This window comes from Erithacus rubecula, assembly GCF_903797595.1.
Source record: "Erithacus rubecula genome assembly, chromosome: 1".
In the NCBI taxonomy this organism is placed as follows: Eukaryota; Metazoa; Chordata; class Aves; order Passeriformes; family Muscicapidae; genus Erithacus; species Erithacus rubecula.
In genome coordinates, this window is record NC_136658.1 from 46,732,067 (window position 1) to 46,751,910 (window position 19,844).

General features: G+C 42.7%; 1 protein-coding gene across 5 annotated transcripts in view; it reads right to left on the minus strand.

Annotated features, from left to right (window-relative positions):
* Positions 1-4,704: 4,704 nt before the first annotated feature.
* Positions 4,705-19,844, minus strand: part of CLYBL (citramalyl-CoA lyase) — a 161,795-nt gene continuing 146,655 nt past the window's right edge. The window contains exons 8-9 of one of the 5 annotated variants that reach the window (XM_079329836.1): positions 5,310-5,409; positions 4,705-4,723 (exon numbers count right to left, since the gene is read on the minus strand). In XM_079329836.1, coding sequence (XP_079185962.1) covers positions 5,314-5,409 — 96 coding nt within the window. In that variant the 3' untranslated portion in view covers positions 4,705-4,723; positions 5,310-5,313. Of the gene's footprint in view, positions 4,724-4,762; positions 4,912-5,046; positions 5,410-18,044; positions 18,101-19,844 lie in introns of those variants that run through there. The other 4 variants (XM_079329835.1, XM_079329834.1, XM_079329837.1 and 1 more) reach the window with 4 other exon arrangements.

Consider the following 19,844-nt stretch of genomic DNA (forward strand, 5'->3'; position numbering starts at 1 on the left):
ACACTAGTTTATATATTAGAGACTACTGTAAAAGCCAGGAAGGAAGTAGAATATCTGGAAGCCTAGACTAGTCTTCCCAGCAGCCATACATCTGCCATAAATTCTAGGTTATTGTAGGCATGTGTCACACGTAGACAAGGCTTTTACCTTCAGCAAGCTTCAGTTCAGAAAATTCTTAACTGGTCGTTGTGCTTGATAACACAGTTTTAATAACATTAGCAGCACCAGAAGAAGTAGGAATAAAATTCTAAACATAAGATCAAAAGCTACATGGAATCACACTTTAAATTACAGAGGCCCAAGAAAGTAAGCATAGGCACTTATCACTCCTCATTCTCATCAGGATAATCAGTTTCAAATGATGCCAGCAGGCAGTGGGCACCTACAACTGCTTTAGAAACAGGGCCTCTTGGACTTCTGAAGACATCATTCTGAGCATCACCTTACAGTACTGGCTTTGATATCACATATTGAGAGTGTCAGAATTAATTGGGGAAGCAATAAACCTAAACACAGTGAGGCTATATGGTCTCCCCTGCTTGCAGTGTGGACACACGCAGAATATTTCCACTGTGCATCCCATTCCCTGCACCCCAGTGTGAGGAGGAGAACCCCCATTCTGCTCCCACTGAGGGGCACCCAGTGCTGGGAAGCAAAGGGAGGTTTGAGGACCACCATCAGCACAAGACCAAGTGGGGACAATGAGGGGGAGGAAAGGTGTGATGGAAAAGGACAGCACTAATTTCTGTGCTGTCCTTTGCAGGCACCATTGGTACCAGGCTGGAGTGTGTGTTTGTGTGTGTTTGTGTGTGTTTGTGTGTGTATACCACTCTGCAGGTGGCCTTTCCATGGGCACCCTGGTCCCCACTGAAGGGATGCTGTGGGCCTGAGGGTGGCTGGAGGAGACCGTTTTTGTGGCAGAGTAATGAATGTGATTAAATCACCTCTTCCTCCTTCTGCCCTCCTTCCCCTTTCCCTTCCCCCCTTCCCTTTCTCCTCCGTGTGTAGGGCTCCTGGCAGCAGCCCAGAAAGTCACGGGACTGTCCCGATCCTTGCGGGGCCACGGGCTGCCATCCATCCATCCATCCATCCATCCATCCATCCATCCATCCATCCATCCATCCATCCATCCATCCATCCATCCATCCATCCATCCCTCCCACGCTGCCTCTCGGGGCTGCAGCCCGGCGGTCCCGCGGCAGTGCCGAGCTCTCCGGGAGTTTTCCTGCTGCCGCCCGGGCACCGCTGCCAGATTCTCAGCTCCGGGTGGGAAGGACACCCTTCCCATCCGCGGGGCACCTTGTGCAATGCCAGCAGCCCAAATCCCCCCGCGCCGCCGGACTCTGCTCCCCGGGGCTCCCCTCCGCGGAGTACGCGGCTGCCCAGCCGCAGCAAAGCGGAAAAAACAGAAGATAATGGACTTGCCCGCACGAAGTTTTATTCCCTTCTTCCCACTTTTTAATTTTTATAACAGTTGTTACAAAAAACTAGCCCTGCCTCGGGGCACTGCCATGCTCTGAACCTGAGGGAGGTGAAGTGGGAGAAGAGGGTTGGAGGGATGGGATGGATGAAATGCAGTCGAAGTTGGTTTCCCCCCCGAACCCCCCCCACCTTTTCCAATTCAAAATCAGAAATTACTGCCCGAGGAGCAGATATTCTGTTTTATTGGCTCGTAAAAAAAAAGTTTTCAAAGCCTAATTTCCACCAGATACATTTATTTTCCGTTGAAAACAGAATTAAAACAATACGCGCGAGTAGGTGCCATTAAAGCTAAACCATCTCTGGCTGTTAATCACGGGAGAGAAGGATTAGAAAAGTCAGTAAAGGAGCGCTGGATTTGAAACGCAAAAATCCGGAATTTAGGAAGAGTAAGCTCAGAGGGGGCTGAAGCAGCTCAAGAAACAAGGAGAAGCCTTTAATGAGAGTTAAAATTCAGTGTCAGGTTACTTCTCCATATTGCAAGGAATACACCGCTCCTGTAATGGATTTGTGGGCGTGAAAGGCATCCCCTGCTAAAATACCGTTTGATGTTCGTATCGAAGAGAAAACCAAAACAATCTTTTTTCCTTTCAAATCCGGATTTCAAAACCAAAACCAAACCAACCAAAAAAAAAAAAAAAAAGAACACCCCAGAAAAATCCTACTAAATTTCCAACCGCAGTTTTGAACAGCTTTCCTGGCGATATTTGCTTCAAATCTCACAGACGCAGTACCCCTGTGTTCCCGAGGTCTCACTGCCCTCCCTTCCCCCTTTTCTGCTGCTTGGATGGCCGGCAATGCCCGGCTAAATAATTGCTAGAATTTGAAAAAAAAAAAAAAAAAAAAAAAAAAAAAAAAAGAAAAAAAAGAAGAAAGAAAAAAAAGAAAAAGAAAAAAAAAAAAGCCGGGAAAATGCACACCAGCATTCAGGTGCTAACCTACTTATTTGAAAGCAATTTATTTTCCATTTTGCCCGTTTTCCCCCTTTAAAACAGAACGCTGAAAGAAAGAATAAGTGCTTTAACATTTCAGTGTTGTGCTCTGGTAATTACTTTTTCACTTTTCCCCTAAGTTCCAATGTGAAAACCTCACAGGGGGGTCTTTGCTGTAGCAGGGCTACAGTTCCCAATCCCAAGCGCAAGATCTGCAATTACAAACCCATTCGGTGCCCTTCCCTATCATTAATATGCACAAAATCCTGCTGCTAATCTTATAATCTGTTTTGTTTCATCAATTGCTTGCCTAGCACCAGGCAAGAAAGAAAAAGACAGAAAGAAAAAGAAAGAAAGAGGAGAAGAATAAAGCCGGAAAATCGCGGAAAGCTTCGGAAAGTAAACGGAAAAGCCAAATAAATCGGATTTTATTTTTGATAAAGCACAAATTGTTAAGGGTGATAAAAGGAAGCAGAATTTTCCGCTGGAGGGGTGGGTGTCAGGGAAATGTAAGGAAAAATCTGAATATCTCCATCATTTTATTTGCGTATTCGATTTCTCCGCGTACGGGTTACGAAGTTCCTTAAGCAGTCAGCTGGGGAGGAGGGAGGGGGCGCGTACACCCTTCAGGAGAGAGTGTCACTGCTGTCCCTTCGCTGTGCCCAGGGAGAGGAGGCGCCGAGTGCGGGCGACCTGCGGGTGCGGGTCCGGGGCACCCCCGCTGCCTCACTCCTGGCCATTAAGACTTCAGTAAAACAATAAAGACATTAGTATTTGAAATCGTCCCCATCCTACTCCCCCCTCCCCCCTCTCCCTCTTCCTGCGCGGTATTAAGGGAATAAAACCATCTGCACCACACGCGTCCTATTGAGATTAATGTAAAAATTATGCCAAAAAAAGAAAGAAAGAAAGAAAAAAAAACCCAACAAAAACCCCCAACCCACGACAAAAAAACAACCCCAAACAACCCTCTTCTCATATATCTTCTTCTCCGTGCCCCGCGCCAGGCCTCGCCGTCGCCTTGCCGTGCACCTGATGATTTATTAACGCAATCTGCGGGGAGAGCGACACGCGCGCCCGGCTCCGGCTCGTCCCAGCTCATCTCCTAAGTAATTGTTTCTCATTAGTTCTGATAATGTTTTAATAGTGCTGCCCATAATTTAGTCAGCCTGGAATTAATAACGGAGGGTGTCCTGAAACGCGCGGGGATGAGGGGGAGCTGCAGTATAAGCAGGTAGTCTTTAATTAATCAGATTAGCCCGGAGGTCCCCGCGCTGTAAGGGATCCCCCGGCGCAGCGCTCGGACGGGACCCGGGTGGCGGAGGGGGAGAGAGGGGGGTCGGTGCTGGCTGCTCATCCCCAAACTGCTCGGAGCGGCGGCGGGGGGCTCTGCCGGCGGGGAAGGACGGAGGTGAGCGGCTCTCCCCTCCCGGTGTCCCGGGGGGCCGCCCCAGCCCCGCTCCTTCCCCGCTCCCGGCCCGGCCCCGCCGCGTCCCCGCCGTTCCCGGGGGAGCCTTCCAGAGGCGCTCCCGCCGCCCCCGCGCTCCCCTCCCTCGCTGCCTCCACGCGGGCCGGATGGTGGGGTTCTTCCTCCCCCCTTTCCCTCTCCCCTTAATTAAACCGAAAAAACCCCAAAATAAGTGAAATCGCTGCTCGGAGACGGAGGGGAAACACATTAAGCGAGGAAACGGGCACTGTGGCTCCATGCGCGACATGGCCATGGAGGCGGTGAGAAATGAAACTAAAAAACAACTGTTTTCTATTTACAATTTTAAATAAACAGAACAGCCTTCCCCGCGGTGTTTGTCTAAGTGCAGCAGCATTGCTGCTGTGTAGGTCATGAAAAGGTTGGTGCATAGTTTAAAACTTCCCATTCTGTTAATTTCTTAAAGAACAGTCGTTCATAGTCTGAGCACAAAAGCTCATGATTTAATGAGGAACAGAAACAAAATCTCTGATTGTTGGTGTTTCAAACTTCATTGGAGTCCTCTGGCAACCACAAGTTGATCCTCTGCAGCTTCAATACCCTTTAGCCCTCCATATAAGAGTACATGCTGAATAGAGGACAATGCCTGGTTGTTATGTTTATTTACCCTTACTACAAGCTGGGTTAACCTCTTCAAAACAGCTTTACTAAGCCCGTTAACCACACAGCCCACATGATCTGTAGCCGTATCCCTAATGTGATGTAAATCTGACTCGAGACCATATGCACAAGTTCTGCTGCATTGTGTCTCCAAAAACTACAAGTTTATTGCCGTCCAATCCTTCCCGGGCTGGACGCTTCCAGGAGGAAACTCTCTGAATAGCAACTGCTTAAAAAAAAGGAGAAGAAAGTCAAGAGTCCTGCATTGTTGGAGCATTATTTTTAATGGCTGTTGCACATTTACAGAAGGGCGGTGTGGGGGGAAAGCAAAGCTCACACAGGGTAAAGATTTTCATTGCAGTTATTTCAACTGGTGTGTCATTATTCGACTCTTTCTCCTTTCTGCCAGCAGTTCTGCATCAGAGCGGGAAGAAGCACAGAAAGAAATATAAACAATTGAATTAGTTCCCATCTGCTCTTTTAACAGGGCTCATGGCTTATGTTTTGCCTTTCTCCTTTAGTGAAGTCATAATCCCACATTAGTAGTAATTAGTGTGATGTCACAGATTTGTTGATGTAACTTCGTTGCAGGCTATGACTAGAACATGGGCCATGCAGGAACGATCAGTGGCTTGAGTTGGGAATAGTTTTAGCAATCAGCAATTCCGGCAAGCAAACTATGACAGATCTGCAAAATGGAAATTAATTTCTGTTTAAGCCTGACGTCTTTAATTTTGCACACCACCCCCCCCAAGTATTATAGTCGTCTTTTAAAACAGCAACTGGGGCCCCATGGCGAGAGCTTCATTTACCAGCTCATTTTTTCTTGATGGCTGTGGCAAGTGTAACAATGTTCTGTGCCTGCTTCAGTAATGGCATGTCGATCATGCTCCCGCGGAAAGTAAACGCTCCCTGGAAAATAGAGAATATGAACTTCCTGAGACACCTCTGGAAATTGTAGTTGGCATGTCTTGTTCTTTATAAACACATCTGTTTGCCAAGAAACATCTCCCACAGGAATCCTGAAGAAGTTTTAGGAGACAAACTTACTGAGACAGGGCAAGTGCATTTAAAGAAATGTGAAGGGCAACAAGCTCTCCAAAGAGGAGGCAAAAAGAGAAAGAAAAGAAGCCCAGGATGCAGCTGGCCTGTTTCAGCCTCTCTAGCTGGCAAACACTGAGAGCCAAGAGCAGTGAGGCCGTGTGTGCCAGCTGGGGAGAGGGGCTGGCAGACACCACAGCTGGGGGCAGCTCTGCTCCCCAATTCCAGCATCTCCATCCAGCATCCATCCTGGGCTGTGCTGCCTGCAGAGGGGTCAAAGCCAGGAGTGATCTTTGTCAGTGAACAGTAATGGGTGTTTGTGGGGTGGAGAGAAGTGTTCTTGACGCAGGGTTTGCTGAGGTTGTGCTGCTGCTGCTGCACCCCTCCATGATGTCTCCAGTAAAGACAGGCTGGGCCTGTGCCGACAGCCAGGGACTGGGGTGAAAGCTGAAATAACCAAGTGGGTGGCACAACAGTATTGCCCAAATCTCCTCTGGAACCAAGGTAAAGCCCACCTGAGCACCACTACTAGAGCCCACCTGAGCAGAACTACTCCATGTGCCTCAACAGTGGCGATCTGAGAGTCAGGATAGGTTTCAAAAGTCACTTTGTATTCTTAAGGATTTTTTGTTGGTACCATGGTGACAAGTTTAAAACAATTAACTACGAATCATAGTTAAATACAAGACATATGCTTTAAATAGTTCCAAATCTGACTTGTTCCCATAGATGATTTAATACCCACGTGTCTCTGAGGTGGGATTTGGAAGATATAACATTGCATTAAGACATGCTGAAGTTCCATAGGCAAAAAAAAATAAAACAAAACCAAAAAACCAAAAAAACCATCCCAACTTATTTGTAATTCTAACAGTAGTTTGATACATTAAAACCCTCCAAACAACAAACCCAAAAATCCAAGTACAAAGGTGCAATGCATTCCCTGAAGAACTCAGAAATGAGGGCCTGGCCCCAACTCTGCATAGGGCAGCTCTGTGAAGGACTGTACACCCTTTTAATGTCCTGCTGGAATTGACATGGGATCACAGGCTGGCCTTGGGTTTGACAGTGAGCACGGCTAACCAACAGCAAGGGACAGTCCAAAGGAGCACATGTATCTGTGCATGAGTAGTGAGAGAAATGTACAGGAGAATAAAGCTTTTTCGGGTTTTCATTTGAGGCTTGATAATTATCAAATGGAGAACTCCAGCATGTAAAGTGAAAATATAATTAATTTACAAAAGTATTTAGGAAATGTGTTGCACCAGTGGCATATCTAGCTAAACTGAAGCAGTATTAATAAATATTAAATAATGTTCTGGAATAGTTAAGACAAAAATCCACCTTAAAAAGTAATCTAACACAAATCAATATTCTTGTATGTAAAAGCAGGCTGTATTAAAGCCATTTAAAACATAATAGTAAAAACAATTATTTTATTAAAAGTAGATTTTCCTACTATAGCTTGCAATATTTCAGGTAGGTTTGGAGAATGAGACTGACAGATACTGAACAGTTGGTGCTTCAAGTTGAATTTTTTTGTTCACTGAGCAAACGATCAACCCTACCTTTACCTCAACACCAACACCACAATCAATACTATTATTATTATTATTATTATTATTATTATTAATAATAATAATAATAGATGCATCTCTGTAATTTTTAGTTATACTTTTAAAACTTTAAAGAAAATGCAGTCTCAAACTATTCAATTTACTAACTGTAGTGAAAAAAAATGGGAACTAAGTATGACATAGGACTTATTTGGAATCATTCAGGCCCATGCAATAACTTCAAACTGCAAGGTACATTTTTTTTTAGCTGTAAGAAAAATACATTTAAAAAACATTTCCTTTTTTAATTTTTCTGTAGGCATTCAGTAATGCCCATTCAGTAACAGCTAATTCCATAGCAAAATAAAGAGTAGAGCTAATTCAGCAACAGCTACAGCTTACAGAAGAAATTTGCAAGTGGGATGACAGTTGTTAAGTAGAAATATAAGTCTCAAATCATCCTTCCTAGTTCCATGAAAGGCTGATTAGCAGTACAGTTATGCTAAGTCCTTGCAGTGGTTTGCAGAAAGAGATAGGTGCCTAGCAATGTCAATTCTGGTGGTCCAAATCATGGCTGGGAGGGTCTCAACCCTTCCACTGACTGGATACAGAATGATCTGAAGTCAGATATCCCTGCAGGTATCTAAGCTGCACCATGATGAATCTGGGTCAGAATGTTGTTTTTATAAAGCAAGAGTTAACTAAACAGTATGCTTGTCCTTTCTCCATTAAAGTATTATGTTTAAAAGGAAAACAGGATAATGGTGTGTATATGGACACACAAACACTAAACCACATGAGAAATGCCACATGCTCACTGCTTGTCAGTGTGCAGCTGTACTTCGGGTTGCTAGGAATTTGAATTCTTGAAGGAAAAAAATGCCTTTTTCTTTCCCTAACAGCAAAGGGTAACACGAAGTTGGCTTCTCTGCCTGTTCTCTCTGAGGCTTATTTTCCCCCTGCTAATTTGCAGTGTTGAGCTAAAGTCCAGAAAAAGAAACCAATTTTAATGCCATTGAATATACCCTATTCACTGACTCTCTTTCCACCCACAGGTTTCAACAGATAGGAAATACCAGTAATTACAGCTTTGTCCCCATGCTCTCTTTTCCAATTCTGCTAGATGAAATTTGCCTCTAGCATTCTTTTGATTTTCTCTCACATGAATATAAAGAAAACAAGACTTTCTATAAACACCATTTGCTTTGATAGTGTTAATCTGGGGATTAATTTAGTCATAGATCTAAATTTTCTTTTTGGCTAATTTTCTCAACAATCTCACACTTCCAGTCTGTACTTAGATTTCCAGTAGTTTGACTATGGGACCAAGGGCCTGCTCTTAAGGAAGCTTGGAGCACAAACAGGAACAAGGGTGTGTGGGTAATGCAAGGCTGGAATTTGCATCCATTGCATTTGGTGGCTGTGCCTCTTGCTCACCATGCAACCATACAAATCATTCAGAGGGAGCCTTCTCAGAAACCTGTAAAGGGACTCTGCCATCAGGCTAATCCCTGTGTCAGACCTGCCTTGGAAAGGGACAGGCCCTCCAGGTCAAGGCTGATGGAGAAGTGGGGAGGAGGACCATCCAGAAGCAGAGCTGCAGATCATGGGCACAGTCTCCAGGTAACAATACCTGGATGCAAATACCTCAGCTGGGATGAGAAGTGGGGGAATGGAGGACAGCAGTGGCACACATGAGACAGCAGACTGGAAGTGCAGCACTACTGAGGAATGGGCAGATTTGTGGGCCAAAGACTGTGACCCTGTTTAAAGCAATGCTACACAGACTCTGCTATGCCTTTGCAGTGCCATCCTTCTTGCAGCCACACAGAGAATGTGCTGAAGGCAAAGCCCTGTGAGAAATAGGGTGACTCTGGCACTCACCAGTCTGCAGTGTATGAGAGCTGTAAGGGCACTTTGGCTGCTCCATGCTGTACAGCTGTGAAGGCAGCACAGCACAGCAGAAGGATTTGTAAGTACAAAATGTCTGTACTCCCTCAGCCTGATTGCTCTACAGCTCTGTCAGGGCAGACTACCAAGGAGGAATCAAGAAGAAAGTGAATGGGCACTGTTCCCTGTTTGGGTCATCATGCAGACTATCTACAAATCCTTCCCTGCTGACTGACAAGCAAGGAAAGACTCAAGGTTTCTCCTTCTGGCATGACATATTATTCATAGTGACATTAGTGCTCTATTAGGACAGTAGTAGCATTTTTAGAAACTAACAGCAGTTTATGCAAGATGCAGGCTAAGTTGAGTAAAGTCTTAACAGCTCTATTTAAAATTTCAGTATATCCTAAAGTGCTGTGAGGATTGAAAAAAGAAGATTTGGCAAAATATATAAAACAGCTGCAAATGAATTAAAATTATAGACAGCTGCTGGGCTGCTAGGTGTTTTGGTGGGTTTTTTTTTTTTTTTTCCTCAGAAAATAATGGCAAATAATAGTCTTGGAAAAATGGGAATTCAGAATGATCAGCTCCAAGTGATGCAAGGATCCAGCTTACAGCTAAGAGAAGCCATAAGGCATAGCTGACAGTCATTTTCACAGGTCAGGACATGAAAAGACACGCTTGTGATAAAGGAGGGCAAATCAGTTGTGCAATAAGAATAACAAATGCAACAAATTTTCAGGTGGAGAGACAGAGAGATGCAGAACCAAACTTTGTGACAAGCCAGTCTGGCAGATTTTATGCTTGCATCATATGAACTTTCTTTTAGATAAATGCAGCCACTCCAGTACAGCTCAGACCTAACAAAGTTTAACATGGAATTGAGGGCTCTTCTTTGACAGCTTAGAATACAACCCTGGCTGCATGCTGCCACGGATCTCGAACATGGCTCTGGTTATATCTATATGTCTTCTTTAAAGGTTTCCTTTACCTGTAAGAAATGACATGTATCAAGTCACAGAAAGAGTCTCAGCATTGGGCTGCCATTTACCATGGCAAAAGTTGAACACATCAATGCAGTGTTTCCTAGAACATGAAGACCTCTTCCTGTATTCAGAAATATTTACTCTCTGGAACTTTTGGGAATAGTTAAGGGCTTGGTGAATCAGTAAGACCATTTCATAACCAGAGTAATACTGTTTTTTAGTGGCAAGAAGCATTTTACCTTTCTAGGTAAACTCTAGAAGTTAAATGGACAGGATTCAGGGTCCATGATTTCAGTGTTGTCTGGGGATCAATATTTTCTGTTGGAACCAGGAGAGGGGAAGAAATGATAAAGGCGCTAGTGTTTATCATGGAATTGTGTTATATATGGAATTGTGTTGACTTTGACAACACAGGGGATGGACAGGATGGCAAGTGATGTACCCTTATGTTTTTCCATAAGATCAGGGAATGTAAAGTTTTATACTTCTTCATCTTTTTTATATGCTACACAATGTTACATGGGATTTTACTCTCACCATATTTTTTTTCTTTATGTTCCACTGGATTAAGGAGTGAAATAAGTAGGATAAAATTATCATGATACAGAACATTTAAGGCACCTCATAATAATGTGACACAATTATCACTGAGTTGTGTATTATAAAGTACTTGAGTTAATTAAAGTCAAACAGTAATTGTTCTGGGACATGTGGGACAGTGATCAGGCAAACTAGTCCCCTTTGGTTGGCAATACAGAAGAATTAGATGTACTCCTGCATCTGGGAATGCTCACATTTTTTCCTCAGCATTTGCTCCATCTGTAACTACCTGTGCCTCTAACCACATCCATCCTTAGTGAGCAATGAGCTCAGTTCTTAGACCACTGTAATCTATTAATCAATTACCTGCATTGGTACTGAATATGAAGATTGGTTTTCCTGAAAAACAGTATGTCATTTTTGAAGTACCAAAAAGCTCCTGTAAGTTTCAAAAAGTCTACTGGCTCCCTGTCTGTTGGAAGATGGGATTACAAGCATGAGCATTGGTTTTGAGAAATCTGTGGTCTGTTTTTAGAACCACTGCCATTGTCCACTCAGTGTCCAGCCTTTGCTAATACATTTTTGATTTGATGCCTTGATCTCACCATATATGTAGCCAACAACTTTGACTCCCATATGACAGTTGCCAAGATTTTCTCAAAGATATTTATATAGGTTACATTAAGATGTTGACTTGTCTACAGCAGAAAGAAAAACTCAATTGTCTTGTATCAGATGAAAGAATATAGCTAATAATGCTAGGTTTATTTGTGTGTGTCCATACATGGGCTGTCCTAGGCCACTGTGCAGAGACAGCTGATTTTTTCAAAAGCAGCTTACTTTGGGAATCCAGTCAGGCTACTTAGATAATAAGGAGGTGCTAGGGAATCCTGGTGAATAGGTAAGTCTTGGGGGACATTCTGGGTAGCTAGGCCAGCGGAAAAAAATGGAAAAGCAGGACAAGAGAATGTTCCAGGAAACTGCAATATGGACAAGAAATCACCTACTGCTGAATTTTGAATTAAGTATGGGTCTAAAGTAGGGATTATCTAATGCTTATGGATTGCCAAAACCCCTCTTCCACTAAGGAGACTACTGATTGTATGACAGTCTCACAAGTGAGGGGAGGTCCTAGGACAGTACTCTGCTGTCACAGAGTTAGAAACAGTGCTCCACTGATAAGTTTGTTTTTTTCCCAATTACTTTTCTCAACAATTTTGCAAGACTTTCCTTTGCAGACCAAATCCCTGCAGAGTGTGTGGCAGTCTGGTTATCTCCTTGTCCTACTGGGCTGTCTTTGGAGGGGATTTGCACCTAGGACATGGGGGAAGTGTGCATAAGGGGGCCAACAAGCCACCACCCTTCTCTCCTCCACCCCCTGCATCATTAGGAGATGTTGTGAGTCAAACAGAGCTCCCACACTGCTCTGGTATCACAGGCCAGAGGCTGTGTGTGAATGCAGCCATTGTGTAAATAAGAAATTATGTAAGTCCCCTTCCAACCCCAGTGACCTGTGTTGGCACTCGTGAGCAGATGCCCACTACATGGAAATGTAGTAATTTGGAGACACCAAAAATACAAGGAATAAATGCATTGAAATCTGCTTGGGTCTGAGAGCATTCCCTCTAATCCTGTGCAATATTAGCTGTTGTAAGGAAATAAGAGTTTTGTGTTCTGCAAGCAGGGCAGATTTGGTCTTCTGAGGAGGGAAGTGAGCAGGTGGATGGCAAAGGCTCCCCCTAAAAAGCATGGCATTCAGGAAGATAATTCCCCTGGGATTAATGAAAGCACACGTTGTTTAAGTGATTCCCTGCAGAGGAAATTTGGAAGTCTTTGCTTTGGGGCTTAAAAAGAATGCTTGGATTTGCATACAGGTAATGAACAAAGGAGAAGAGGAGCCTGGTCACAGCAAATGGTGTTGGGTCTGTGCCTAGGGGAGGAGTGATTATCCTCAGTACAAAGGAATGATTTCTCTTGAAACAGAAGGTTGAGACCATATTTTTGGGGAAGTCAAGAGCTAACAGCTGTGATGGTGCTGAATGCAGGTTTAATTAATTTTTTTCTTCTGCAAGTTGTAGCCAAAGAGCTGTCATTAAGAGCTGGGTCATAATTCTACCTTCTCACAATGAACTTCCAAAGGTTAGCGAGCTGCTAGGAGGTGTTCAGTGAAATCTGGGTCAACTGAGAGTATGTTCCAGACTCTGATAAGATAATGCTTCTCTCTCTTTTCTCTGCTCAGGCCTGTCCTGCCTCCAGAGCAGGCTCACACATATCTCTGGCTTTCTTTAAGTGTCTTTACAGTGGGTAAGAAATGCCCAAATAACTAGAGCAGTCACATTTGACAAACTGAAGACTTCACAGGCAGTGAGCTGTAGGGACAAAGCTTTTTGGGCTACGTATTTCCACAGCCTCTCCCCTGAACCCTTTCACATTCACTCCTTTTCTATAACAACATTATGGGTGGAAAGACACTTGTGCACAAAGTTTTTGGGGAGCAGAAATGATCCCTGAAAAGGTTTGTCAAAGATATCTTGGCAAGAGGAGACTCAGTGAGTCCCTGATCTGTTGAAACATGCATGGGGAGGGAATTCTGCAAAATTACCATTAAGTTTCTGTAGCCTTTTTGATGATATTTAGAAAACATTAGAAATCACTATCTTTTGTTTCTTTTTGCCAGTGTAATCTTCCACTGGAGTAGAAGCAGTCAGTGAGTTCAGAGGATAAATCAGTTTGTAAAGCCAGAAGCAGGTCTGTTTGTTTGAGATACACTTCTGCCTCTAGGAGCAGATGGAAGGACACAAAAGGTCAAGAAAGAAAGAGCAACAACCACATGAAATAGAGATTGATTTTTGCCTCAAATAACTCCTGAGCAGCAGTGCAAGAACTCTGACAGAAGAAACCCTTTCTAAAGCTCAACAGGTAGAAAGGACTTTGTGATCCTTCAAGTCCACAGTGGGGCAGGAAAGATGAAGAACAAGGACCTACAAGGTCCTTCATTTCTTCTCCACCTGGCATTACTGTTTCCAGCCCATATGTAAGGGTTTTGCCCTGCTGTGTGAGCCAGACAAGCTGTTTTTCCATCTTACAGTCCCCCAAGCTGCCTGAACCTCCAGGGATAGCCCTTTCAGCTGGGGTAGGCCTGGAGATGCTACTTGGTTCAGCTCCAGAAACTCCTCAGGCCACCAAAGTCTCTCCCTCTGCCTGAACAAACAATCTATTTAAGATCCCTGAATGAGAGGCAGATATGAGGGTTTTTTATTGCTGTCCTTGCATTTTCTTTACTTACCTTCTCATTGTGCCTTCCTGTGTGCTCCTCTAGAGAAGGAAGGATTAAAATTAAAGAAGTGGAGGAAAGTTCTAAAAATCAGGAATATTGTCCACTGTTTTCAATTCTCTGTCTTATACTGTATTGGGAACGGAAGAATCCTAGAGAGCACACTTGCTGCTGCCAAGCAAATCTTTATTTTATAGCACAAAAGCAGCTTCCTGGACAAGCAGCCTATCCAGCCATGCATTTTTTCCTCCCTAGTGAGTATCATGGTTATTATATGGAAAAGTGAAAAGTAACAGATATTAAGACTTTAGGATCCTCAGATACCCTTCATTTAGTAATTTGGAATTAACTTGAGGTTTATAGTCATGAAAGCAAATAGTTAAATATAAACTAGAAAATTCAACCTGAAAGTAAATTACAACAGAGCACATAAGACAGCATTAGATACCAAAGGGAAAGGTAGCTGTAAAATATGATGGAGTTGAGAAAAATAATAATAGTGAGGCTTGTTCAGCAAGCATGGAGTTTCCCGTATTTTTGTATCCTGGGTTTTTTTCTAATTTCAGATTCGTTTTATGAACAGGATTGAACAGCCATTTTTTACTGGGATTCTCTATTTCAACTGACAGAGCTTTTGCAGAGAGCTACTCCAGGTCCCTGAAAAAGCTGGCTAGCACAGAGAGGAGTGAAAAGGCAGCAAGACTGCTGCTACTTAAATTAACTGAAACAATATTTTGGCTGTACAGGCTTCTGAATTCCCCCAGTAAGGCTTAAAAAGAGCCATCTGGTCAGAACATTACCTCTCTAGTTAGATCCTGCTTTGGAAATTGAAATGAGGCTCATGAGCGCTCGTTAATGCTTTTAAACAGGGATTTTGGAGGTGGGTAGTTGCCTTGGTGGGTTGCTTGGTGCAAAGCAGGTTTTGGCACGATGGTGGGCAGGTGTCTGCAGTGCTGGGTGTGTTCCCACTCAATGCTCACAGCAAAGCATCGCCTGCACTGGGACTGTGTCGACACAGCACGGCCCTTCCAAAAGCAACTCACCCTGCCTTTACCTCCTTGAGACCACAAGGATGGAGGAGCTGTGCTTTGCTGAGGAGGAGCCCAGAGAGGTGCCATCCTCTGCAGGGCCTGTGCCCCCTGGGACAGCAGCAGCTGCCTCCTTCAGGGGCTGCCTCCAGGTGGAAAGGCTATGGAGGTGCACAGATCCGTCCTGCTCCCGGCTCATGGTGAAACTTCTCCCCTCGGGAAATATCAATGTGCCATCCGAGTCCTTCTCCCTCTGCCTTTTGGACACAGGTCTTTAATGAGTGGAGGAAAACAGATTAAGAGCCACCAAATGCCTGCTGGGGAGCGGAAAGGGCAGAAGCTGGCAAGAAAATGCTTTTGTATGAGTTTCTGCCCTGCTTAGAAGCTTTTGCAGCCCCGTGTAGTAAAATCTGTCTCCTTCTCTCCCCACCTGGCATAACTCCCTCAGGACTGATTGCACCAATGTAGGAACCAGTATAGCACAAGGAATTAGCTAATACAGCCCCTTCTGCTCTATTGTTGAGTTTCAAAATTTGCCCCAGATGGATCTTTCTAAGAGAAAATCCTTCAACCATGACATAAAACACATTTATAAAGCATTTTTCAAATGAAAGCGTATAGAGAAATTTTGAGTACTAACATGAGCTCTCTCAATCTCAGTTTCGACATTCAAATTTCATTTGGCTACTTTTAAAAAAGATTAACAACATAACTGTGGCCCATGCTTAAATCCCACCAGCACTCTTCATCTTTGCATAGAGATGCACCTGAGCCTAGAATTCTTAGGGCTGGTGCTCCTTAAAGGTGGCAATTTATTACAAATTCCTGAATTCCCCACTCTGCAGTGAAAGGAATACACATTGCCGAACTAACATAAAACAGCAAATGCCCTGTGCCCTTGGAGGGAGGGCTGACAGCACTGTAGCCCAGCACACACAGAGTTACCCTGTGCTGCCACTGTCGCCCTGGAATTGGATCCAGCTTGGTTGGTGGCACCTCAAAACTCAGCAGTCTGTCCTGGGCAAGGGACAGCTCTACATAAAGCCCTGTAAAGTGCAATATAATCCCTGTGGATTGATGGGGTTTGATACAGCCCCATGCCAGAGAGATGCTCCCGTGCATCCCATGCAAGAGGCACCCCTTGGACATGGTCTCACTTTCCTAGCAACCACGGGCTGGATTGACATGAGGTGGATCCCACTTGGCCAGGGAGCCCTCGTGGGGTCCATGGCAGAGCCAGGAGAGGGAAGAAGGCTGGGAGAGACCTCCCTGTAAGGCGGTGGATGCTGGAGCCGGCCGAAGCACGAGGGTGCGTCGTCTCTAAGATACAGTGGCTTGGGGTAGCTTTTCCTAAACAAAGAGCATTATAAGAGAGCCACTGCTGGAAATTTCCATTCCTTTGTTGGGTTGATGCTGTGTAAATAAATGCATTCCTAAGATTTTTCATAATCCTGGAAAGGTCTGTAAATGAAACTGTATAGTTTGCCAAATCACTGGAGTTCAAATATATTATTCCTCAACTGCTGGGGACATGATACACAATGGCACAGAATATAATGCAAGAAACATATGCTAAAAGTCTTCTTAAAAGCACTCTGTACATTTGTATGTGGCATGTACAACTATTTCTCTACATTTGCTCTATGGGATTTAAATATTCAACCCATATTACAACATGGGTTTGTGATACACTTACCTTAACTCTAAACAATCCTTACCTGACAAGTGACCTTGGCAGTAGCATTTAGTTATTCCTCAGTTTAATATGTGGGTGGTTTGAAAGAATTTGTCAATTAATAAGTGAGATAAATGTGTAATAAACTTTTTACTTAATTCTTCTGTTTTTCTTATGCTTGAATTTCATTTAAAAGTAAGGCAATTTGGGAAGATTCAATTTCAATAATGATATTGTGCCTGATGTATTTACATATTGAATGGCTTAAAAATGCATTTTCAATGTCTTACATTTTTGTCATATATAAACACTAACTACTTACAGAACAGATACAGTTCTGTATCCAATGTACTGGCAATGTAAAACTCAGGAATTAACTAAATAGTAAAGACTATTATGTCCTCATTGCTAGAGATCAGATATTCTTGTTAAAATAGGCTAATAACTTCTCCCATTTACTCTACTCCCTTAGATTCAGTTAATCTGTATTTATAAGATCACTTTCCTGTTGAATGTAGTGCAAATGCTTTAGAAATTTCTAGCAGAAACTGTTCTTTTGACTGGAATCATGTTTATCACTTCTTTTTAAATCTTGTATTTAGACTTTCTGACAGCTATACCTGCTTTCTTTAGGATGAATATTTAAATTTTGAAAATCATACCCTTCATCCATTCTACTGGAAAAATATTGAAATGACCTGGAAATAACACTTTTCTTTTTAAGCACTTTCCAGTTTTAGATCTCAAGATTTTAGACAAAAGAGAGCACGTAATAAATAGTTGAATAAAGTACAAAATGTACTTTTTCAATGTTTGTTTCTACTTGTTCAAAATACAGCATTACGGTTTATTTCCTAGATGTGCCATTTTTAGTTGGATTAGAAATGTAAAGAACAGCCCTACAAACAAAACAACCTAGAAAGCAAACCAAAGCAACCCCTCAAACAGGACTGTGTCTGTAAGACAAGCCCAAATACCCTGGCTAGCTGGTTAGCTCTCTAATTTTCTTCTATTTGGACACTGCCACAGCATCTCTAATTTTGAGATCCTAATTTTTCCTGACCTCAGCACTCACATTTGGGGGCTACTATGTCAAAGCATTTCAGTGTCCAGGATGAAGCCGCCTGGTTCAGCCTTCTTTCAAAAGAATATTATTATGGTAATTTTAGGTCTCAAATTGGAATAGATTATAAAAGCTTACTACTGTATTTTAATATAAAATATTGTTAACTAAGGGCATCAAAGTTTAAACCAAATTATTAGCAAACTAAGATCTCAGAGACTGCAGAACAGTAACTTATCTACCACACAAACAGCTGCACAAATCCCTCACATTTATTTTTTCCAGGCTTTCAACTTTGATTAATAACATGGTAAAACCATGCAAGTCCCAACCATATTAACCACAGCTATATTTTTAGCCTTACTGACATGAGCACTTTAATATAATAAAAGGGAAAGGAAAACAGAAGAGGTGTTTCATTAGGACATGAGGATTACTGAAACCGCTGTGTGGAGCATTTGCCAGGAGGTGGTAGGGGAAGAGTTATTACTCACATTTTAGCATGTCGTTAGGATGTGGAGCGAGAGGATCCCTCAGTGAGATATGTTTGCTTTGGAAAAAAAATTAAGTAATCAGACCGTCCAAGCTCTTCTCACTGACGCCGTCATAATAGCAAATTAGAAACTCAGTTAATGAGTTTCCAGCTTTACATGGAAAACTATTTTTCCAATTTTGTTATAAAATCCAGTAATACGACAGTGTTACGAGATCCAGAAGTTCACATATTAACCTGCCAGTCCTTTTTTATCGATAGATAAAAAAGGCTACATGCAAAAATATATGAAGCATGCAACCTGGTTGGTTAGAAAAATAGCCTGCACCACAAACCCCCAGCAAATTTGCTCTTGCAGCTGATTACAGAATCTTATAATATATTTTAAAAGCATTTATGAAGGGAAAAAAAAAAAATCCCCCAAACCGAAATAAACCCCCCATGAATCGCTGATATAAACAAAAAATCTCAGCATTATGTCAGTAAAATAGCAGCTTCAAAACAAATCTAAAGAGTAACACTTGCCTAACATTAAATTATTCAATATTAAGCATGTTTGGCTTAATGATTGTGTGATACTGGGACTAGAGTTAAATTTGGTCCCGTCTGCTAGCTGGCTGTTCATATGACAGGGGTTTTCCTTAGATGAGTTTCTGACACTAAACTCAGCTGCATGAATAGTATTAAACACATCATAAAAAATATTTGGCTGTGTAAGTCATTTGAATTTTTCGTGCTGCATGTACCTGCCTACACATTTGCACCAGCAGTATGTTTGTAACGATGCCTTTTGTAAGGGAGCCAAGCCTTGTAAATCAAAATAATGGGCAAAACCAGGCACGTATTTTCTATTTCTATATTGTTTGCATGAAGAGAGCTTCATTTCAAAATTGAGGGGGAGAGAACAAAGAGATCCAAGTGTACATTATCCTAATAGTGACCCTGAAATCACTGCTCTGGACAGCACCCAAACAGCATAGTCATGGCTGTACTGCAAACAGCCAGGTACCACAAAGGGGATGCAATAGCCCAGCACAGGAGAAGGGCAGAGCAATAGCAAATACCTTGTCACACTTTAATTCCGAGAAGAAAGCATAATTTCTGTGTTGACCTTTGCAGTATTTTTAATGCACAACATCCACAGTATCAGAAATGCAGGGGAACAGGGAAGGCAGACATCCCATTTTTTCTAATCCACCAGAAAGTGGAAAAAAAAATGTGCAGAAACATTTATATGGCACCAGTGAAAGTGAGACCCTACGCACAGTCTTATAGATGAACTTGACCAGAGGGATTTGTCTCATACTTAATGCCACACAAGCACGTGTGAACCATTCCCACTCATCTGCACTCCCCATTCTGACATCGTGACTTTTCCTTTTTAACTAGCCCAGGCTTGGCTGAGACTAAGATAAACATGTTTGGCTGCAACTTTTTTTTTTTCTTTCAAAAAGAGGCAAACTGGATTATAGCAAATAACCTTTAAGATAATTAACTGACAATGCCGCAACTAGCATAAAATCTTCCTTCAGGCGACCCCTAATTTAAGTATTACTGGCACAAAGTGGAGACAGATTGTGCATCACCACCGCAATATTTACATAGCAGAAACCCACAGAGCAGGAAACGTGAGACTCAATGATGCACTAAATTAGGAACAATCATATTCTAGTGTTAATTTGCTTTCTCTTCTATCCAAAATTCAGGTCCAGCAATTGGTACAAATGCACATAAAACATTCCCATTTTTAATGATTAAGAACCACAATCTGCAAACAGTTTCACTCAAAAGTACATTCGGT